General features: G+C 52.0%; 1 protein-coding gene across 1 annotated transcript; it reads left to right on the top strand.

Annotated features, from left to right (window-relative positions):
• The first annotated feature begins 16,419 nt into the window (after window positions 1–16,419).
• Window positions 16,420–23,712, top strand: LOC103700102 (putative 2-oxoglutarate-dependent dioxygenase AOP1). The gene is made up of 3 exons (XM_039119055.2): window positions 16,420–16,878; window positions 16,996–17,320; window positions 23,249–23,712. Exons 1-3 carry the CDS (start codon window positions 16,421–16,423, stop codon window positions 23,519–23,521), a joined length of 1,056 nt encoding a protein of 351 aa, XP_038974983.2. The 5' UTR covers window position 16,420; the 3' UTR covers window positions 23,522–23,712.
• Window positions 23,713–23,748: the final 36 nt, after the last annotated feature.

Raw genomic sequence — 23,748 nt, 5'->3', positions numbered from 1 at the left:
GCGGTGGAGAGGGGTTTCCTGTTTCCTCTGGTTTGAACCGAGAGAGAGAGAGAATTTTTTTTTTTTTTTTTCGGTTTGGAAGATGTAGCCGGGAGATGGATCGGGGCTTTGGCAGCAGGGGCAAAACCAGCCTTGCTCTGATACCAAGTTGATGTAGCACCAGTGCGGGGGAAGAGGAGAAGAAGGAAGAACAAGAGAAGGAGAAGGAAGAAGAGGTTGTAGAGACGCAGGAAGAATAGAGAAGGAGAGGAGAAGAAGAGAAGAAAGAACGTAGGGAAAAGAAATTCTTAATCATTCATTAAACCCTAATCATGAAAATAGTTCCCTATATATAGGGCCCAAATACACAACTTGCATAAACCCCCCTTACACAGAAATAAATCCTAATGAACCCACAAATAACACAAATAAGCCCTAAAATGCAAATAAGCCCAGAAATAAAATAAACCACAAATAAACCCTAGAATGCAAATAAGCCCAAAAATAAAATAATAAAATAAATATGCAAATGTTGCTGGTGGTCCAAACCGAGAACGATTGACACGACGGTGTGGACGGGGTTCCGCCTGAGTTGTCTTGGTTGGTGCTGGTTGCGCTCCACCTTCCGCCAAGGAACCTGCAAACAAGCCTTGCACCACCACCAGGGTGGTGATGGCCCTCCGACGGTCAAGTCAGAGGAGATTGGAGGAGGAGAGATGATAATCCCAAGTGGGAGAGAGTGCTCTGGGAGGTATTACTTACCCCCCCCCCCTTCTCCCCCCAGCCGCATATATACCTGGCTGGGAGGTCTCTCAGGGGGGTTTGTCGTCGTGGGGCACGATAGAATGGCCACTGACATGGCCGTTACGGGGCGTCGTGGAGCAGCGCTGGGTACGGTCATGGCAGGGCGTAGTGGAGCTCCGCTTTGTACGGTTGATACAGGAGATCGTGGGCAGCATCGGGTACAGCCGTTGCAGGGAGTAGTGGAGCAGGAGGCCGCGGCGTGCCTCTGGAGAATAGCCTGTCGTTATCAAAAGATCTCCGACTCGGGGTCGGAATGCTGGATCATAGGGCAGCCGACCCGGGGTCGGGCTGCGAAGCCGAGGAGGTCCGACTCGGGGTCGGAGTGCTGGATCATAGGGCAGCCGACCCGGGGTCGGGCTGCGGAGCCGAGGAGGTCCGACTCGGAGTCGGAGTGCTGGATCATAGGGCAGCCGACCCGGGGTCGGGCTGCGGAGCCGAGGAGGTCCGACTCGGGGTCGGAGTGCTGGATCATAGGGCAGCTGTAGCTTTCCTGGATACGCGTGCCGATCACGTGGGGCATGGCGGCTCAATTCCCCCATAACAGTAGCCCCCCACTTCCGAGCCTGGAACCAGAAGGGGAACAGGTGAAGGGAGTGATGTTTCGAGATTGCCGCCATCCTTCGGAGAGGCGCGCGCGCTTCAAGCTTCCCGCCTTCTTTATGGCGTATGGCGGTTGCTGCTGACCTGGCAACCTGAGGATTTCGGCGGACATCCTTCCTTAATGGTGTCGATTCGCCTTTGGGGTGCGAGCGACCCTTCGGCGGCCAGGCGTCTTCTGGCGTCATCGAGGTGTCACTTGCCCTCTCGCCTATTTAATCGGGGGCCCTCCCCCGTCCGTCTTCTTCTTTACGGACATTTTCGAGTTTCTCCTTTGCGCTACCATTGTTGCCGCCGAAACGTTCGCTTGCTTTTCCTTTGACGCTCTCGGAGCCGTTCTTCCTCCTCTTCAAGTGAGTTTCCCACTCTTCCACTTTGAGCTCTTCATACTTTTTCTTTTTGTACTAGTGCACCCCAGTCGTTCCGGCCTTTCCCTCCTTCTTGACCCCGTCCTGACCGTAGATTGGCCATTAGGGATGGGCGAAGTGGGAGCAGATAGCATCAAGTCAAAACTGGTCGCCGAGGACTTAGACGGATTTGTGGCTCGGTACCACCTTCCCGAGGCCTGCAATGTCACGCTCCCAGAGCCTGAGGAGAGGATGTCTCATCCTCCTCGAGGGAAGATCGCCATCAATGAGGGCATCCTCCAGGCCGGGTTCCGCTTTCCCCCTTCAGACCTAGTCTTACAGGTGCTCCGGGGTTTAGGAATGGCACCGACGCAACTGGTGCCGAACTCGTGGCGTGCTCTGACGGTCTTCCAGGTTCTCTGTCGCTTGCATGCGATTCCCGCCACCTTGAACGTTTTCTGGGAGCTCTACGGCCTGAGCGGCCACCCCCAGGACAAAGGGTGGTGGTGCTTCGCAGCGCGGCGAGGGTGCGGCCTTGTCAAGGAGGGTCCTACCTCCATTCACCACTGGAAGGAGCGCTTCTTTTTCGTTGATGCAGACCCCTCCTGGGAAATCAGGGCAATCTGGGGGACGCCGGTGAAGTCCCCAATTGGCCTGTCGAAGTTGTCGAGGGAGGAATCCGAGGGCGTCGCCGCCTTGAAGGGGTTGGTCGCCGAGGGCCAGCTTCCCCCGGTGGGCCGCCTTATTTCTGAGGATACCTTGGTGAACGTCGGTTTGAGCTCGGTCCCCACCGACCGTGAGTCCGCCATCGTTTCTTTAGCTCTTTTCTTCTCTTTCGTTCCTTCTTCCTTTCGGTTTCTCAGTCCCTGACCATCCCGTCCTTCTTGCAGAGGTCGACGACGTCATGCGGTCGGTGAAGTCGAAGGCTGTTGGTAGGGCGTCCCTGCTGGAAGCAGTCCGGAGGAGGAAACGAGCTCTTCCGAGCGGGGCCCCACCGGCGAAGAAGTCCCGTAAGGAGATACCTCCGATGCCGACCGACGAGTCCGGGCCCACCGGTCAGGGAGATGTTGTGGGCACCGACCGGCAGCTGACGCTGTATCAGCCCTCCGGTGGTAAGGTTGCCGCTACTCCGGAGGTGCCACCTGAGCCTGCTCAAGACGGACGGGTCGGACGTGATCGGTCCCCGACCCGGCCTTCGACTCGGTCGGCTCCTGATGACTCGAGGAGGGACGCGCCGAGGCCCCGGCCGAGCGGGACCCTATCAATTCCTGGGGCGACCCCCGCCCCGAGCGCGATCAGCCGGACTCTTCCCCAGGCGATGGATAAGGGTAAGGCTGCAGAACCACCATCCGGCTCCGGGGAGAAATCGGGGTCTGCCTTCACTACCGATGGCGCCCGAAATCTCATCGAAACAGTGTTGCTGGAGAAGGACCGTCGGCGGGTCCGGGAGTTGGATGTCTCTGACGTTGGGGCCGCCAGCTGCGTCTGTCTCATGTCGGTGAGTGTTCTTCTGGCCGTCTTTCACCATTTATTGGCTCTGTTGTTCTCCGCCTGACTCCCTTATTTTTCCTATTTCTTAGCTCGCCCAGTACATGATCCGTCTGGAGGAGTGCTACAAGGAACAGGCGGGGCTTTTGGCGAAGGCCGAGGACCGGCTGAAAGCAATGGAAGAGGGAGGCCGGGCTGCGGCAGGCAGGACGACCGGGGACCTCGAGGCGAGGCTCCGGGAGGCCGAAGAGCGGGCACTCGGCTTCGCCGCCCTGGAGGAGCAACTGTCAGAGGCTCGGGAGCAACTCAAAGCCGCCTCGGGCCTCGAAAGCAGGGTCAAGAAGGCGGAGGAACGGGCTGAAAAGCAGTCCCGGAAGATCGCGGACTATCGAGAGCGGTGGGAGAAGGCCCAGCGGTCTGCCGACAACGCCTGCGACCGAATCCGCTCTTTTGAAGCCAAACTAGGCGAACTGGAGTCGGCCCTGGAGAAGTCATGCACGGACGTCCAAGAGCTTCGTTCGCGCCTGAAGGAAGCCGAGGCCGCTCGGGTTGCTACCGAGGCGAAGCATAAAGAGGCTCAGGCTGATCTGCTGAGGGTCTCCTCTGAGGCCGAAGGCCGAATTGTGGCGAAGGTCTTGGAGGCCAAGGCTCAGATTATGGAGCGAGCTGAGGCGGAGCTGGCCGAGAAGAGGGCGGAAATCGGGCGTCAGGCGGTAGAGGCTTATCGCCAGTCCGCCGAGTTCGCCCATGATATGTCGGAGGCAGTGCGGACCTATCGCCAGTCTGACGAGTTTGTCCATGACGCGTCGGACGCGGGGGCCGAAGCCTTCACCTTGGGCTTCGAGGAGGGCCTGGCAAGGGTGTCGGCTAAGTATCCCGAAGTTGACCTGAGCGAGATCTCCCTCCTGGACTCCTCTCCGGCGCCATCGCCTGCTGGTTCTCCTGCTGCTTCCCTACCTCCCGCGGACGAGCCCGGCGTTCCCGACCCGGGAGTTCCTCCAAGCTGACCTCTTGTACCTTTCATTGTCTTTTTTATTTTTGTATGTCGGCGTTTTGCCCAATTGTATGGGCCTCGGCCCTGAAAATTAATGCACGTTGAATATTTCTTCATCTCGCCCTCGTCCTCTTTTTTTTTTTTTTTTTTAGCTCTTGGTTGCTTCTTGCTGACTTTTGATTCCCGAAGTTCTTCCGGCGCTAGGCCAGGCATCCGAGGGTTAGGCCTCAGGAAACTCTTCCGGCGCTAAGCCAGGCATCCGAGGGTTAGGCCTCAGGAAACTCTTCCGGCGCTGAGCCAGGCATCCGAGGGTTAGGCCTCAGGAAACTCTTCCGGCGCTAGGCCAGGCATCCGAGGGTTAGGCCTCAGGAAACTCTTCCGGCGCTAAGCCAGGCATCCGAGGGTTAGGCCTCAGGAAATTCTTCCGGCGCTAAGCCAGGCATCCGAGGGTTAGGCCTCAGGAAACTCTTCCGGCGCTGAGCCAGGCATCCGAGGGTTAGGCCTCAGGCAACTCTTCCGGCGCTAGGCCAGGCATCCGAGGGTTAGTCCTCAGGAAATTCTTCCGGCGCTAAGCCAGGCATCCGAGGGTTAGGCCTCAGGAAATTCTTCCGCTCGCTGGTCGGCCAAGGCTGGCGCAAGCCGAAGCGACCGGTCGGGGCTTCCGGCTAGTCTGCTCCCGGGATGATCATCGGGTTAGCCAGGCATCTGAGGGTTGTCAAGCCTCAAGGAAATTCCGCTCGTTGGTCGGCCAAGGCTGGCGCAAGCCGAGGCGACCGGTCGGGGCTTCCGGCTAGTCTGCTCCCGGGATGATCATCGGGTTAGCCAGGCATCCGAGGGCCGAGCCTCGGGAGATTCCACTCGTTGGTCGGCCTAGGCTGGCGCAAGCCGAGGCGACCGGTCGGGGCTTCCGGCTAGTCTGCTCCCGGGATGATCATCGGGTTAGCCAGGCATCCGAGGGCCGAGCCTCGGGAGATTCCACTCGTTGGTCGGCCTAGGCTGGCGCAAGCCGAGGCGACCGGTCGGGGCTTCCGGCTAGTCTGCTCCCGGGATGATCATCGGGTTAGCCAGGCATCCGAGGGCCGAGCCTCGGGAGATTCCACTCGTTGGTCGGCCTAGGCTGGCGCAAGCCGAGGCGACCGGTCGGGGCTTCCGGCTAGTCTGCTCCCGGGATGATCATCGGGTTAGCCAGGCATCCGAGGGCCGAGCCTCGGGAGATTCCACTCGTTGGTCGGCCTAGGCTGGCGCAAGCCGAGGCGACCGGTCGGGGCTTCCGGCTAGTCTGCTCCCGGGATGATCATCGGGTTAGCCAGGCATCTGAGGGTTGTCAAGCCTCAGGGAAATTCCGCTCGTTGGTCGGCCAAGGCTGGCGCAAGCCGAGGCGACCGGTCGGGGCTTCCGGCTAGTCTGCTCCCGGGATGATCATCGGGTTAGCCAGGCATCTGAGGGTTGTCAAGCCTCAGGGAAATTCCGCTCGTTGGTCGGCCAAGGCTGGCGCAAGCCGAGGCGACCGGTCGGGGCTTCCGGCTAGTCTGCTCCCGGGATGATCATCGGGTTAGCCAGGCATCTGAGGGTTGTCAAGCCTCAGGGAAATTCCGCTCGTTGGTCGGCCAAGGCTGGCGCAAGCCGAGGCGACCGGTCGGGGCTTCCGGCTAGTCTGCTCCCGGGATGATCATCGGGTTAGCCAGGCATCCGAGGGCCGAGCCTCGGGAGATTCCACTCGTTGGTCGGCCTAGGCTGGCGCAAGCCGAGGCGACCGGTCGGGGCTTCCGGCTAGTCTGCTCCCGGGATGATCATCGGGTTAGCCAGGCATCCGAGGGCCGAGCCTCGGGACATTCCACTCGTTGGTCGGCCACTTGTCGCTCGCCGCCCATCGGGGTTTCTCTGTGCCCAGCCGCGACCGTGTTTCTCCTCTCCTCCAAGCGTTGCCTGGGGGGAACACGAGAAGGGTATTAAACGCTAATTAATGCGTTACCTGGGAAATCGGATCGCCAGTTGCTGCTGGTGAGGAGTGTTAGCTGAGCGGCCGCGATACGCGGGTTCTTCGAGGAGGATGCGGCCTGGGCGCGAGCGGAGACACGTGGACCTAGGGGTATACGTCACCCGGATCGTCCTGCACAAAGAATGCGATTTAAGGAGAATGACGCTTAGGAAATCGCGGGGAGATACGCCTCGGGAGCCGGAACGGCTCCGGATTCAGTGCGCCTGCATTTATTGGATCCACCCGTATCGGAACTACCAGGGGGCCGCAGCTTGGCTATAAATACAGGTGCAGGTACGATGGAATTTGCCAAGCCGGAGCTGCAGGTTGCCATGGATCGCGGACCTCCTCCTTGGCATATGACTGAGAGACTCCTGTCGAAGGAAAGGGGAGGCGCTCCCCTTACAACTTCAGCCAACTAGCCGTTTCATCTGGGATCAACAAGGAGGGTCTCCCCGGCGGAACTCCGCTCTAGGCGTTTCATCCGGGATCACATCTCCCCTCCTTGAAGTTCAGCCTCCCGGTTGAGCTCTGCGCCGGACGCTCAATCCGGGACCGCGCCTCCATATACTCTTCCCCCTCGAATCCCTTCTCTTCCCTACCACTGGGGAAGATGGGAATATCCTTTGGAGGCGGCGTTCCCCTGGGGGCAGCGGGAGCTTCTTCTGCGGCGGCTCCTCCTCTTTTTGGTGAGGTGCTGGATGGCGCCTCCGGTTAGAAGCACCCACTTCTGGTGGGACTGCAGCCGCCCTGGGTTGAGGGTTTGGGTCCCCACCTCTTCTTTACTTTCTTTACTCCCTAATTCCCCTCTGGGAATTCCTTGTAATCACACGAGCACGCCACTGTAACCAGAAATTATTGAAATGAAAAGTATTGCACCTTTTTAAATTGTCTTTCTGGCCTTGTTGTTCTACTGGTAATACATCCGCAGGTTAGCGGAATTCCAGCCCCTTGGAATTTCTCGGCCATCTAGGGCTTCCAACTGGTAGGAGCCAGGTCGGTTTACCCAACGAACTTTATACGGGCCTTCCCAATTTGGCGCTAGCTTCCCACCTTCCGTAGGTTGAGATGCCTTAGCTCGCCTCAGCACCAGATCTCCAATTCTGAAAAGCTTCGGTCGGACTTTGGAGTTGTAATATCGGGCCACCCTCTGCTGATACATTGCCATCCGTACCTGAGCCATTTCCCTTGCCTCTTCCAAGAGATCCAAGTTCCCTCGGAGTTGCTCTGAATTGGCCTCGGGTCGGTGCGCGGCCACCCGAGGCGAGGGGAGTCCGAGCTCCACGGGGGCAACGGCTTCCGTGCCATAGGTTAGGCTGAAAGGCGTCTCTCCAGTAGGAGTCCGTTGTCTGGTCCGATACGCCCAAAGGACATTCTCGAGTTCCTCGACCCAAGCTTGCCCCGTCCGGCCGATCCGCGCTTTGATACCTTGGAGGATTGTCCGATTTGTGACCTCGGCCTCGTCGTTGGTTTGGGGATGCGACACGGATGTGAACCGATGCTCGATCCCGAATTCCTCGCAGAAGTCCCGGAAGTGCTTGTTATCAAACTGTCGACCGTTATCCGAGATGAGGACCCGAGGTACTCCAAATCGGACAATGATGTTCTTCTTCACGAACTTCCGGACTTGTGCCTCCGTGATGGTGGCCAGTGGCTCTGCCTCCACCCACTTGGTGAAGTAGTCGATGGCGACAATCAAAAATTTCCGCTGGGCCGAAGCGACGGGGAATGGTCCGAGGATATCCATTCCCCACTGTGCGAAGGGCCAGGGCGCGGTGATTGGCGCCAAGGGGACAGAGGGGACTCTCTGGACGTTGGCGTGGCGCTGGCAGGCGTCGCATTTCCGCACGTGGTCCTTCGAGTCCTCCAACAAGGTCGGCCAATAGTAGCCTTGCCTCATGATCTTATGCGCCAAGGACCTAGCCCCCAAGTGCGATCCGCAGATGCCTTCGTGGACTTCGCCGAGGGCGTAGGCCGCTTCCGCGGGGCGGAGGCACCTTAAGAGGGGGGCGGTAAACGAGGTCCGATACAGCCTCCCTTCATAAAGTACGTAGTGGGCGGACTTCTTTACAAGCCGCCGGGCCTGATCTTCGTCTTCAGGGAGGATTCCTTCGGCGAGGTAGGCGACGAGCGGGTCCATCCAAGACGGCTCCGGATCAATTGCCATCACCGCTCCAGCCCCGTCAATGCTCGGGGCATCCAGGGTCTCCAGGTAGATTGCCCTCGACAAGTTGTGCGCGTCTGCGTCCACTAGGCGGGACAACCTGTCGGCCCTGGCATTTTCGCTCCTCGGGACCTGCTGAATGTCAACACTGCCGAGGTCGGGAATGAGTGTTTGCACCTTCCGGACGTAGCTCTGCATGGTCGGGCTCCGCGCCTCGAACTCCCCTCGAACCTGCCCGACCACCAGCTGGGAGTCGGTGAAGACTTTCAGACGCCGGATGCCGAGCTCCCTGGCGAGTTTGAGTCCCGCGACTAGGGCCTCGTACTCCGCCTCATTGTTGGTCACTGGAAATCCGAACCTCAAGGCATACTCGGCTATCACTCCATCGGGATTGGTGAGGACCAGCCCAGCCCCTCCACCTTCAGGGTTCGACGACCTGTCAATGTGGAGCGTCCAGATCGGGAGATCGAGGCTGGGTGTCTCCGGCGGCTTAGGTTCCGCCTCCTGCACAGTGCACTCAGCGAGAAAGTCCGCGAGCACCTGGGCCTTGATGGCTGGTCGGGGCTGGTAGCGGATGTCGAACTCACCAAGTTCTACTGCCCACTTCACCAGCCGTCCCGCATTCTCTGGATTGCTGAGAATCTGCCGCAGTGGTTGATCGGTCAAAAGGGTGACAGAATGAGCCTGGAAATAGGGGCGAAGCCTCCTGGTCGCAGTCAGCAGCGCGAAGGCGATCTTCTCAGCCTTCGTGTACCGCGTCTCGGCATCCCGGAGGACTCGGCTGATGTAGTATACAGGCTTCTGAAGTCTTGCCTCTTTCCGAACCAGTACTGCGCTGACTGCGGTTGGGGAGACCGCCAGGTAAAGGTAGAGCATCTCCCCCTCTTGCGGCTTGGACAGCAGGGGAGGAGACGCCATGTACTCCTTGAGCTGGTCGAACGCCGCATGACATTCGGCCGTCCAGAGGAAGTCTTTTGGGCGCTTCAACACCTTGAAGAATGGTTGGCAGCGTTCGGCCGACTTTGCCACAAATCGTCCGAGCGCGGCGACCCTTCCAGCGAGCTCCTGAACCTCCTTCACTTTGGTCGGAGGGGACATATCTTGGATGGCTTTGATCTTGTCCGGGTTGGCCTCGATCCCGCGCTGGTTGACAATGAAACCGAGGAACCTCCCGGCCGAAGCACCAAAAGCGCACTTCGCTGGGTTTAGCTTCATGCGAAACTTTCGCAAGGTGGTGAAAGTCTCCTCCAGATCTGCAATGTGCTGGTCTGCATGGCGGCTTTTTACCAGCATATCGTCCACGTACACCTCCATATTCCGGCCGATCTGCTCCTTGAAGATTTTATTGACGAGGCGCTGGTAAGTGGCGCCAGCGTTCTTCAGACCGAAGGGCATTACCTTGTAACAGTACAGACCCCGGTCTGTTATGAAGGCAGTTTTCTCCTCGTCCTGTGGAGCCATCATTATTTGGTTGTAGCCGGAGAAGGCGTCCATAAAAGACAGTAGCTGATATCCGGAAGTCGCGTCGACCAGTTGGTCTATCCGTGGAAGCGGAAAGCTATCCTTGGGGCACGCCTTGTTCAGGTCGGTGTAGTCGACGCACATCCTCCACTTCCCGCTCGCCTTCCGGACAAGTACGACGTTTGCCAGCCACTCGGGGTAGCTCACCTCTCTTATGAAACCTGCCTCCAAGAGTTTGTCTACCTCCTGGTCGACCACCCGGATCCGATCCGGGGCACAGTGTCTCTTCTTTTGCTTTACTGGTCGGTGGGTCGGGTCGACGTTGAGGGCGTGAGAAACGACCTCCGGGTCGATCCCAGGTACATCGGCCGCCGACCAGGCAAACACATCTGCATTGGCTCGGAGGAATTCCACTAACCGGAGCCGAGCTTCCAAGTCGAGGTTGGCACCGACCCGGACCGTGCGGTCCGGGCGGCCTTCTTCGAGGGGAACTTCGATTACGCCCTCGGCCGGCTCCCCGTGCCGCAAGGCCACTTCGTCTCTGGCGTCAAGTGACTCGACGCTTAGGGCCTCCATGGGCTTCTTCCCTTTGAGAGTTGCTAGGAAACACTGCCGTGCGGTCGGCTGGTCACCTCGGACCTCTCCAATCCCGGCCGCTGTGGGGAACCGCATGAGCAAATGGTAGGTAGAAACCACCGCGCGAAGGGCGTTCAGTCCGGGTCGTCCGAGGATAGCGTTGTAGGCCGAGGGGACACGGACGACCAAGAACCCGAGCCGCACCGTGGCTTCTGCGGGTGCAATGCCCGCAGTCACAGGCAGCTCGATGACACCTTCGGCCGAGATAGCGTCTCCAGTGAATCCTATGAGGGGGGTGGATGTTTTGTGCAACAATTGTCGGGAAAAGCCCATCTTTTGGAAGGCCTCGTAATACAAAATATCAGCTGAGCTTCCACTATCCACAAGAACACGCCTTACATCATAGTCCGCCATAGTGAGAGAGATCACCATGGCGTCATCGTGGGGAGTCTGAACCCCCTTTACATCTTCATCACAAAAAGTGATTACATTTCCGACCCGCTGCCTCTTCGCGACGGCCACTCCTGATACTTCCGCCGAGCCCCCTGCGTTCCTCACGGGCCGAGAGCAGCCCCCAGTGATGGTGTGGATCACTCCCGCAACGGGTCGATTCTGCTCCCGAGGCTCCTGAGGGGCCGGGTCGGCTGGACGCGGGTCTGCGGGGGGACGTCGGTCGTTTACATATCGACCGAGACGCCCTCGGCGAATGAGAGCCTCGATCTCGTCCCGAAGCTGGAAGCAGTCTTCGGTATCGTGGCCGTGGTCTCGGTGGTACTCACAGTACGCCCGAGAAGGCTTCCTCCCAGGGATCTTCTTCATCTGCCTCGGGACCGGGAGGTCCTCCCGCCCCTTGACCTCCATGAGGATCTGGGCCCGGGGGGCCAGGAGTGGGGTGTACCGGTTGAAGCGTCGGTGCGGAGAACGAGGGCGTATGGCGCCGTGGTTCCTTGCTGGTGACGGGCTTCTGCGCCGGCGTTGAGGCGTCGGGCTCCTCCTCTGGGGTGCCTCTTTTCGCCTTTTCTTCCCGGGCTCTAGAGGGGCCTCGGCGGCCTCCTTGTTCCGGTGGGAGGCTGCCTCCTCGGCGTCTGCATACTGGTTTGCCCGAGACAACAGCTCCGGGAAGCTCCGCGGCAGGCGTTTGTCCAGGGAGAAGGTGAGTCTGCCCTTCCGGAAGCCTCGCTTCAGGGCTGAGAGAGCCACCTCCTGGCTCAAATTCCGGACCTCCAGTGTTGCCTTGTTGAAGCGGGTGAGATAATCCCGCAGGCTCTCTCCCTCGTTCTGCCGGACATCGAAGAGGGAGTCGGAGACCAGTCTTCGCCGGCTACTGACGGCGAAATGGCTGATGAAGAGACGGGTGAACTGGTGGAAGGACTGGATGGAATTAGCCTCCAGGCCGGCGAACCACGCCCTTGCCGGGCCGCGGAGGGTCGCCGGGAAGGCCTTGCAGAGGAGAGGATCCGATGCTCCATGGAGGAGCATAAGAGTCCTGAAACTCTCCACGTGGTCCCGTGGGTCCGCCGCCCCGTCGTAGGGTTCGATCGCCGGCATTTTGAACCCCGGCGGGTTTAGGGTTCGCAGGATCCTTGAGGCAAGCGCCGGCTGGGAGGAGATTTCCAAGTCGGCGAAGGGATCTTTGGAGTGGCCCTTCAGGACCTGGAGCTGTCTGTGGAGATCGTCCACCCGCCGGTCCAGGGAGCGCGACCGGTGGGTGGGAGACAAGGAGCGGCGCGAGGGGGACCGACTGGAGTGCGGGCCCCTCGAGGACTGGGGTGTCTGAGAACGCGCCCGGGTCCGCCTCTCGTACCCCGCGCAGCTCCGATGAGAAGGTCCTGGCAGAATGGACCGCACTCGAGAATCCTCCCCGCGCCGGCGCTCCTCTCCATGGGAGAGGAAGGAGCGCGGGTTGTGAGGAAGAGGCGAGTGCTCGGGGAGCAGCGCCTCCTGAGCCCGCTGCGGCACCCGAGAGATCATACCCTGCAGATTCTGCACTGCCTCCGCGAGGGTGCGAACCTGCTGGGCTAGCTGGTCGAACTGAGCAGGTTCGACCGTCTGAATGGGAGGAGAAGCGGTGGAATGCTGCTGAGAGTGTGTTGGGGACGCAGCAGCCTCCCGGCCAGAGGCGCGAGAGGCTCCGCGACCGGAAGCATTGGAAGCTCCGCGACCACCTCGCCGTGCCATTACGATCGTTCTGAGATTCGGCCCTTCCTCTAGCGCCAACTGTTGCTGGTGGTCCAAACCGAGAACGATTGACACGACGGTGTGGACGGGGTTCCGCCTGAGTTGTCTTGGTTGGTGCTGGTTGCGCTCCACCTTCTGCCAAGGAACCTGCAAACAAGCCTTGCACCACCACCAGGGTGGTGATGGCCCTCCGACGGTCAAGTCAGAGGAGATTGGAGGAGGAGAGATGATAATCCCAAGTGGGAGAGAGTGCTCTGGGAGGTATTGCTTACCCCCCCCCCCTTCTCCCCCCAGCCGCATATATACCTGGCTGGGAGGTCTCTCAGGGGGGTTTGTCGTCGTGGGGCACGATAGAATGGCCACTGACATGGCCGTTACGGGGCGTCGTGGAGCAGCGCTGGGTACGGTCATGGCAGGGCGTAGTGGAGCTCCGCTTTGTACGGTTGATACAGGAGATCGTGGGCAGCATCGGGTACAGCCGTTGCAGGGAGTAGTGGAGCAGGAGGCCGCGGCGTGCCTCTGGAGAATAGCCTGTCGTTATCAAAAGATCTCCGACTCGGGGTCGGAATGCTGGATCATAGGGCAGCCGACCCGGGGTCGGGCTGCGAAGCCGAGGAGGTCCGACTCGGGGTCGGAGTGCTGGATCATAGGGCAGCCGACCCGGGGTCGGGCTGCGGAGCCGAGGAGGTCCGACTCGGAGTCGGAGTGCTGGATCATAGGGCAGCCGACCCGGGGTCGGGCTGCGGAGCCGAGGAGGTCCGACTCGGGGTCGGAGTGCTGGATCATAGGGCAGCTGTAGCTTTCCTGGATACGCGTGCCGATCACGTGGGGCATGGCGGCTCAATTCCCCCATAACAGCAAATAAACGAGTCTGGCTCAATCCGGGGGCTCAGGATCATCTGGATGGATGAAGGGCTCTGATGTCCCCATCAACTCTTCAATCCTAACCCAATTAGGAGTCATCTTGATTCATTAGATTAATAATTAATTAGGACTTAAGAAATCCTAATCCAATTAGGACTTATTTAAATTTTAGTCCTAATCCAATTAGGACTCTAATTTGAATCCGAAGTCCTAATCCAATTAGGACTTTGGAAATCCCACTCTAAGTAGGACTCTAATTCAAATTCGAAATCCTAATCCAATTAGGATTGTAGGAATCCTACTCAGAGTAGGACTCCCAGTCCTAATCCAATTAGGACTCCATGAATTCTACTCCAAGTAGGATTCATATTTAAGTCCAATTAATCAATTCCCATTGTTCCTTCTTCAACTGATTATCAATCGAATTGATTACTCGTGATTCATAATCACATTTCAACCGTCGGATCGGTTCCAATACCTCTAGTGTGTGTGACCCCATAGGTTCTATTCTGTCTGGTAGTGAGATATATTGCGATCTCTATCACAATATCATTGAAAACTCATTTCAATGGGTTGGAACAGTTCCAACTCAATTCATCAAGGTTTATCGATCATCAAGATATTCCCTGTGAGTCTCACCATCCACCAGTGACACCTAACAGCATGTAGTGGCTACCCAACAGAATGAAATGATGAACCTCTAGGTGCTGTTATTGTATGATACAGTCCTACTATCGTGGATCCCTACAGGATGGAGGTCATGGACAACTCGTCAAACCCCATCGTCTGTCATATGTCAAAATTTATTCGACTTAAATTCGAGAGTGAAAAACTCTTTCTCTACTATGTATACTGCCCCGGCCGAGGTCTTACGAACTCAGTCTTATAAATCACATAGGATCTCTTGTTATCTATCAAGGTCGATAGATTCCATATAGGTGCATACCCTACTCCTACAGTGAACCTACTGCAGCCAATCTACACTGCATGGACCCATATGTCTAGAGACCATGTATACGTGCAGTCAAACTACAATAACCTCACTGTGAGTGGCCGAAGCACTGCAGGTCAAAGGACCAGTCACACTACTGCAACATCAAGCAAGTCACTGATGAGTGGATAGACATCCAAGTGACTTCTTGTCTTGATCACGCTCAGTACCCTTGTTCTCTAACAAGCACCTGCACTATTACTTCAGTGTCGCCACACCGTGGACTCGAGTCTCGTTCATCCACAAGGAAAGCAATATGTGCACTGATCTCATCGAATCGATCCCCGTCCTCGTGATGATCCATCGATCAGGAGCATTTATAAATTAATCACTAATGATATATGGCTCAAAATTCTCAACTCTTGAGAATATGCATTATCATCTTATTAATTCCTTGGACGATTCATAGACACATAAACAATATGAATGAAAAAGATGCCTTTTATTATTTAATAATAATCAAGTCAAGTACAAAATTATATCCCAGAATTAATAATGTGTCAGTCAGATTGGCTTCTAGAACATACATCTAACAAGATCCTAGTGCCATGATCTTTAAGAATTGTTGCTGCTGTAATATTGCATGCCTGGAAGAGGAGATAGAGTATTACTAGGTAACTAAAAGCAGAGAATTTTAAGATAAATGCAATGATAAATTTGAGGTAATGATAAAGATGACAATGGATTGTTTGATAGATGGATATGCTACTTTCTTGATATTACAATTTGATATTTGTTTGTAGTTCCCATTACCTACTAGAATACGTGTCACTACATAACTTTTACATTTGCTCTTTCTAGTTTGGGAGACATGGACTATTATTGCCATGCATGATAGTTATCTTCTCTCTATTATTTTTATATTTTGAATAATGCTCATATATTTTGAGTAATGGTAAGATAGTAGTAAAATAGTTATAACTGACTTTGGACATTTGTTTTTGTTGGTTTACATCACGTGGACGTCACCTTCCTTCCACTGCTCATATATTTTGTATCACATTATCATTTCTCTATGTACTAAGCAGTGGTAATTATTGGCTAGCCATCCCTCAGCTTTCGCTCTATAAAAAGTCTTGCTCTAGGTTGATATATCTCGCCTCCCTCAATCTGTGCCACAATTGTTCGGCCTGCATCGTTGCTACATCGGTCTATACATCCCTTGGTGTATTGGCATTAATTTGGATTGTAGTCGTCAGTTGGGATATGATGTAAATAGGTATATCATCAAATTTACAATATCCAAATTACTAGGTTAAGGATCTTTTATAAAGTGCTTTTGCTATGGTTTATCTTTGTTTATAAGTAATTTATTCCCGAATATTCCAAACCCCACTTCAGTACAGATAAGCCAACCCGCATGCTGCCGCCATCTCTCCTCCCCTCTATGTATTGCATGAGACCGGCTCAGAGCTTGCTGACCCTAGTGTTCATTTTAGCCGAGTTAACGGGTCGGCACTGTGGTTGTATATTTGGCGCCAAAGAAAATTTCACCTTCCGTTGCACAATCCACCGTTGGATCACCCACTGCACGGCTCTCAAAGCTTCGCAAGCTCCATCATTCATCTGTTTGCACGTAATTTGAAGTGATCAGTGGATGATCCATGGTGGATTCGTACAAAGGAAGGTGAATCGTTCTTTCGCGCTAATGAATTAATGATGGAATCCGGACCCAGGTGGCCATGGTGATAAGCTTCAATGGAATCAGAGCCACTCGGCATCATTCAATTCAGATGGAATATTACATGGTTTTCAGGACGACAAAGGCTGTTTTCGTGGGACGGGGGTTGTATCTTCCGCGCGAAAGAAGGATCCAACTTCGTTCCTTCACTTGGCCTAAAACGGGCTATTACTTGCTACGCTGGCAAACAGTCGACCTGAGAAACTGACAAGATGACATGACGTGGCATCGCAATTTTCCATCCTACTGATGTTGATTGACAGCTGGCGGTGACGATCCACTAGTGGCTCGGCTCGGCCGTCTCCTCTACTTGGAATAATGCGTCAAGTTGCGGTCTCCTCCGTTTTTTTTGGTCTCGCAGGTCCTGAGAAAGAGGAGAGAGAGAGAGAGAGGATGGGGTCGGAGACCGCGCGAGAGCTCCCCAAGATCGACTTCTCCGGCGTGGAGCCGGCCAGCCCAGGCACCGAGAGCTGGAACTCGGTCCGAGCACAGGTGATGCAGGCCATGGAGTCCCACGGTTGCTTCGAGGCCATCTACCCCCAGGTCGCCCCGGAGCTCCGGGAGTCCCTCTTCCGGACTGCCGTGAAAGAGCTCTTCGCCCTCCCCCTCGAGACCAAGCAACGCAACATCCATCACAAGCCCTTCCACGGCTACCTCGGCGATATTCCGGCGCTCGACTACTACGAGAGCCTCGCCATCGTAGACGCGCCACTCCCCCATGCCACCCAAAGCTTCGCCAATCTCATGTGGCCTGAGACCGGAAACCCCACCTTCTGGTACTCCACTTGATGATCTCTCTCTCACACCCTTTTAATCTGCTAAAATTTCTCTGGCTAGCTAGCTAGATAGCTTTCGTATGTATTGAGATTCTGTTCTTGGTTTGGTGCCGGCAGCGAGACGGTGCTCTCCTTCTCGAAGAAGGTGGCGGAGTTGGAGGGTATGGCGCGGAGGATGCTGATGGAGGGGTTGGGGGTGGACAAGTACTACGAGGATCTAATAAATTCCACCTGGTATTTGCTCCGGTTTGCCGAGTACCAGGCTCCGGCTCAGGGGGAGGAGAAGAAGCTCGGTTATGTGCCTCACCGTGACACGAATATGATGAGCGTTGTGTGCCAGCTCCAGAAGGATGGCCTGGAGGTTCAGGGCAACGATGGGGAATGGCTTCTGGCCTCGCCCTCGCCCATCTCCTTCATCGTCCTCGCCGGCAACGGTTTCCGGGTAAGCTTCACTCCCCCACCCCACCCCACCCAGCGCCTTAATTTCTTCCTCTAAGTAAACATGCTATGAGACGCCGGTTATGGCAACTCAACTCGCAGCCATCTCCCGTTTACCCCAACGATCTCTTTGTGACCATTTTATATTCACAGATCCGGCGGTACAGAACATTATTCTATCTCCGAACATAAATTTATTCGGTGCTCGATCGCCTCGGAAAGCTTTTAGATCACATGACCGCCTTAATGATGCGGTGCTTGCATATTACCTTTGAAATCTACCATCTTTGACTATTCCAACCAACGATGTCGATAGCGGAGGGACCACGCTGATGTTGCACAAAATGACAACATCTACGTCTCACAGCAGGCCGACTGTTAAGAGAAAGAAGACGGAAGACTGATAGAATATGCAATGGTGGTGGAAACACAAGAACATGGAAAGAAAATACTTTATATAAGATAATGGAGTAGTACAACTTTTCTTCAAAGAGGAATACAATTTTTCTCTCTCAAGCCCTCTCTATCTACCACTCCTTTTTTTTTTCCCATGCATTCTTCTTCATGATAGCCACATATTTATAGGCACTAGAAGTGACCTTTTAACTCCCCTAATAAGTACATCATAATGAGACCTTTTAGATTATCCATATGACCCTTTGGATACTTCATATGACCCTTTGAATTCCTCAGCATAATTAAGTTTATCAACTTCCAACACCCCCCCCCTTAAACTTAATTGTTCTTTCTTTATCATACCAAGAGAACTTTTAAACTTGATGAAGAGGTCTACTTTCAAGGGTTTAGTGAATATATCAGCCACTTGATCTTGAGTCTTCACATATTGTAGCACTACCTCTTTATTCTTCACATGTTTCCGGATTGAATGAAAACGAATATCAATATGTTTGCTTCTTTGATGATACACCGGATTCTTTCCTAGTGCAATGGCTGATTTGCTATCAATGTTTATCTTAGTGGGCTTCTTTTGCTCAGAACCAACTTCCTTTAGCAAGTTTCTTAGCCATATTGCATGTGATACACATGCAGATGCAGCAACATATTCAGCTTCACATGTAGAAAGAGTAACAATAGATTGCTTCTTTGACATCCATGAAAATACTGCATTTCCCATAAAAAATATGAATCCAGAAGTACTCTTACGGTCATCCATATCTCCAGCCCAATCACTATCTGAGTAGCCAACAAGTTCAAAATTATCAAGATGAGAATAAAATAGTCCATCAGTAATAGTACCTCGGATGTACCGAAGAATCCTCTTTGCTGCCTTCCAATGCATTGATTTGGGCTCTTCCATAAATCTGCTGACTAAGCCGACTGTATATAATATGTCCGGCCTTGTACAGGTCATATACCTCAAACTTCCCACTAAGCTTCTGTAGAGAGTAGGGTCAACAACCTTTCCTTCATCTTCTTTTGATATTTTTGCTCCACAATCAACGGGGGTGTTTATAGGATTACAATCTTTCATTTTGAATCTCTTCAAGATTTCTTTAGCATAACCTTCTTGGGATATGAAAATTCCTTCTTCATGTTGTTGGACTTCCAAACCAAGAAAGTATGTCATGAGTCCCATGTCTGTCATCTCAAATTCCTTCATCATAGCATGCTTGAATTCTTCAATCATTTGTGGATCGTTACCTGTAAAGATGAGATCATCCACATACAAACAAACAAGTAATATGTTAGAATTTTTTTCTTTTTCATACACAGCATACTCAGAGGGACATTGCTTGAAGCCGTTTGCTTTGAAGTAGCTGTCAATCCTTGAGTTCCAAGCTCTTGGAGCTTGTTTTAAGCCATAAAGTGCCTTCTTTAGCTTTAAAACCTTCTCTTTGCATTCATTCTTCACATACCCTTTAGGTTGCTCAACATATACTTCTTCTTCTAATAAGCCATTCAAAAAGGCCGACTTTACATCTAGTTGGTAGATTCTCCAATTGTTTTGTGCTGCCAAGGAAATTACCAGGCGAATTGTCTCCATACGAGCTACGGGAGCAAATACCTCCTCGTAGTCAATCCCGGCTTGCTGTTTGTAGCCTTTAGCTACTAAGCGAGCCTTGTATTTTTCTATCTTTCCTTCTGCGTTCTTCTTTACCTTGTAAACCCATTTCACTCCGATGGGTTCATGGCCTTCTGGAAGAGTGGTAAGCTCCCATGTGTCATTCTTTTGGATTGCTTTCATTTCTTCATCCATGGCCGTCTTCCAGTTTTCATTTTTCACTGCTTCTTCAAAAGAGATTACATCCTCATCAGCATATAAACAAATGAGATTAAGAGGTCTTGTTACCTCATAGAGATCTTGAATGCTTCTTGTCTTTCTGAAATCCTCACTTAAAGATGGAGATCTCGTGCTAGGTGAAGAGAGAGGTGAGGAATCTTCAGCTTGAGACTTTTCATCTTCTTCTTCTTCTTGTACTTCCACCAAGTTGGTGCTCCAATTCCAACTTCCTTCTTCGTTGAACTTCACATCTCGGCTTACAATAGTCTTCTTTGTCTTTGGATCATAGAGTCTATATGCCTTGGACCTCTGGTCATATCCTATAAAGATGTAAGGATAACTCTTATCATCAAGCTTGCTTCTTCTTTGATCTGGGATGTGTGCATAGGCAATACAACCAAATACTCTTAGATGAGATACATTTGGCTTATAGCCATTCCATGCTTCTTGAGGGGTTCTTCCATCAAGATTCTTTCTTGGGCAGCGGTTGAGGATGTACACCGCACAATTTACGGCTTCTGCCCAAAACTCTTTTGGCATTTTCTTTGTGTTCAGCGTGCTTCTCACCATGTCAAGAATGGTTCGATTCTTCCTTTCTGCTACGCCGTTCTGCTAGGGTGAGTATGCGGCAGTTAAGGTCCTCCAAATGCCTTGAGCTTTGCAGAATTCTTCGAACTCCTTCGAGGTATACTCTCCTCCTCGATCTGATCTCAAAGCTTTGATTTTGCACCCAGTTTGGTTATCCACAAGAGCTTTGAATTTTTTGAATATCTCTAGGTTCTCTCGTTTCTCCTTCAAGAGATACACCCAAGTTTTCCTGCTAAAGTCATCAATAAATGTTAGAAAATAACGACGACCTCCAAATGAGGCCGGTGTGATGGGACCACAAATATCCGTATGGATGAGTTGCAAAGATTTTTTGGTTCGATGAAGTGACTCCTTTGGAAAACTTGTTCTTGACTGTTTTCCAATAATACATGCTTCACATATTTCTTCACAAGTATTCTCCATGAGAGGTAACCCCTTCACCATCGCCTTTGAGGAGAGGAGCTTCAAAGAGCTAAAGTTCAAATGCCTGAACCTCAAGTGCCAGAGCCACATGTTATTCTTCATGCATGCACTTAAGCACTTTGTATTGATATACTTAATGTTCAACATGAACATTCGGTTCTTGGTCATAGGTACTTTTGCAATCAACTGATCATGTTTATTCAAGTACAAGCATCCTCCTTTCATGCAAACATTAAAGCCTTTTTCTAATAATTGACCAAGACTTAAGATATTTGTTTTCATATTAGACACATAGTAAACATTAGAAATGAACTGTGGAGAACCATCCTTGAGTTGGATTAGGATCTTACCTATCCCCTTCACTTGAATTTTTGAGGCATCTCCAAAAGAAACGTTGCCTTCCACTGTCTCATCTAACTCTTTAAAGATATGTTTGTGCCCACACATATAATTGCTTGCACCAGTATCCAAGTACCATTTATTCTCATTGGAGGCTTCTTCTCCCTTCTCTGCTAGTAGTAGCACACCATTTTCTCCTTCCTCCTTCCTTGCATAGTTGGTCTTCTCATACACTTGATTATTCTTATTATAGTAACATTCTGAGAAAAAATGACCATATTTGCCACAAATAAAACATTTAACATTTCTTTTATCATACCTTCGTCCTCCTTTTGAGAAACCTCCTTGCCTTTTTCCATCTTGAGTGCTTTCTTCATTTGATGGAAATCCTAGGCCTCCTCTTCCTCTGCCACGTCCAAAGGAACCTTGTCCTTGCCCACGGCCTCGTCCATGATGATATCTACGGCTGTAACCATGACCATGGTTTTTATGTTTGTCCTCGTCAGTTGGGCCTTCCTTCTTCTCACTGATGGTGAGCTTGCTTTTCAGGGCTTGCTCCAAAGGTTCTTCTTTTCGCAACAAGATCCTCTGCTCATGGACTTGTAGAGAACCCATGAGCTCATCAATTGTCATAGTATCCACATCTTTGGACTCTTCAATTGCTGTCACAACATAGTCAAACTTTTGATCCAAGGATCTTAGGATCTTCTCCACCACACGCTTGTCCTCTATATTCTCACCATTTCTCCTCATTTGGTTTACAATAGATAGAGCCTTTGTGAAGTAATCCGAGATGGATTCTCCTTCCTTCATCTTCAAAGTCTCGAACTCGCCTCTCAATATTTGGAGGCGCACCTTCTTCACTTTCTCAACACCCTTATGGGCTTTCTCGAGGATCTCCCATGCTTGCTTTGAGTTGGTAGCACCAGCAATCTTCTCAAAAGCGGCTTCATCTAAGCCTTGATAAATGAAGTAGAGAGCCTTCTTATCTTTCTTCAAAGTCTCTCGTTGTTGCGCTCTATCTCCGTCTTCTTCATAGCCCTTTTCGACTATATCCCAAATATCTTGAGATCCAAGTAATGCCTTCATTTGGATACTCCAATTCTCATAGTTGGTATTGGTGAGACGAGGAATAGGAAGTATCCCGATAGCCATGACCAAGCTCTGATACCACTTTGATAGAATATGCAATGGTGGTAGAAACACAAGAACATGGAAAGAAAATACTTTATATAAGATAATGGAGTAGTACAACTTTTCTTCAAAGAGAAATACAATTTTTCTCTCTCAAGCCCTCTCTATCTACCACTCCTTTTTTTTTTCTTCCATGCATTCTTCTTCATGATAGCCACATATTTATAGGCACTAGAAGTGACCTTTTAACTCCCCTAATAAGTACATCATAATGAGACCTTTTAGATTATCCATATGACCCTTTGGATACTTCATATGACCCTTTGAATTCCTCAGCATAATTAAGTTTATCAACTTCCAACAAAGACTGCCCCATTGTTTGCTCCGATATTGAATCGTCTTAACAGGGCCTGTTTGGGCATTGAAAGATCTTGTTGGTCCGACAAGATCTTTCAACAAGGATCTTCTTAGAAAAAAAAAGACGATGGAGATAATATATATCTAGTTTTTTGAGAAGAAAAATTAGTGATTGGTCAAACAACCCGACTCTCTTTCCTGCTTTGCTACGATTTCCAAAGAGATACCCGGTGAGAAGATCTTATTGGGCTGCTGAGATCTTCCAGCGTCTAAACAGGGCCTTAGGGTTTTGTCTGGATGCCTGGGTAATGAATATCCCTGGAATTAATCACTTTGCAGATGTTTAAGTAGATTTATGAAACTTCAATCTTATTAAAAGGATATGACTTCCATGAACATGTTTCAAGCGGAATGCATATTTTTTTGGGGATTTGAGATTTTGAAGCTCTTGCATTTTGTCGAACTATTATTTTTCACAATCATACTTTCTCTCTAGTTTCTGCCGTGCACTGGAAGGTCAAACTTGAAGCTAGCAATGACATGGTAACTCGGAAACATCATGAGACTATTATGAGAATACACTAGGAGCAATTTTTTTTTTTTTTTTTAATAAAAAAACTCACTAGGAGCAATAATACTTTTGTAGAAATTCAGCTAGTAGCAGACCATATCTTTTGTCTTTCATGATCGTTAAAGGCATGTGGTTTTGATCCAGAGACATAAATCCAAATAACGAGGTGAATGGCTAAGAAATTGCATGATCACTTGTGCACAACTAATGTTGTCAGTCCTAGCCTCCCAGGATGATATATATATATATACTTGCTGAGAAGTGCTTGTTTGAGTTAGGCATGGACCAACGGTCGAGTGGGTGCGGCCTTGCATCGCATACTGGTGGGAGGCGATGTGACGAGATACTCCGTCGTTCTTTTCTCGGTTCCAAAGAAGGATTTCTTGGTCGAGGCCCCGCCGGAGCTGGTGGATGAGGACCACCCTCGTCTCTTTGAGCCCTACTACGACGATGAATTCGTGCGCTTCTGTGTCTCAGAGGAGGGTACCAAAACGATGGATACACTGGGTGCTTACAACGAGCTTATCAAGGCAAGAAAGGCCGAGGCCTAAGAGTTCTTCTCTGATGTAATGAAGCACTGGGTAGAGATGCTCCTGCTGCTGTCACCTTGGACAACCAATATTAATATGGTTTATATGTGCTGCTGCTCTATTATTATAACGCCCTGCTGGTGTATTATGATGCATTTGTGTGATATCGGGAATGGCTTAGCCCCTATTATATAAGATTGGGTGAACTGGAACTGACTGTGGAATCTCCTGGTGATTACATATGTGAA

This window comes from Phoenix dactylifera, chromosome 1 (genome assembly GCF_051530095.1).
Source record: "Phoenix dactylifera cultivar Ajwa chromosome 1, Ajwa_hap1_PhDact_Kaust_v1.1, whole genome shotgun sequence".
Classification (NCBI taxonomy): domain Eukaryota; kingdom Viridiplantae; phylum Streptophyta; class Magnoliopsida; order Arecales; family Arecaceae; genus Phoenix; species Phoenix dactylifera.
The sequence above is the reverse complement of the archived record's forward strand: the minus strand, read 5'-3'. Positions and strand labels throughout refer to the sequence as shown.

Excerpts from the sequence above, each read along its gene's own strand:
- LOC103700102 (XM_039119055.2), top strand. The coding sequence starts at position 16,421 with ATGCGTCAAGTTGCGGTCTCCTCCGTTTTTTTTGGTCTCGCAGGTCCT. Across the intron at positions 16,879-16,995 it reads ACCGGAAACCCCACCTTCTG|CGAGACGGTGCTCTCCTTCT; the intron begins GTACTCCACTTG and ends TGGTGCCGGCAG. Across the intron at positions 17,321-23,248 it reads TCGCCGGCAACGGTTTCCGG|GCATGGACCAACGGTCGAGT; the intron begins GTAAGCTTCACT and ends TGTTTGAGTTAG.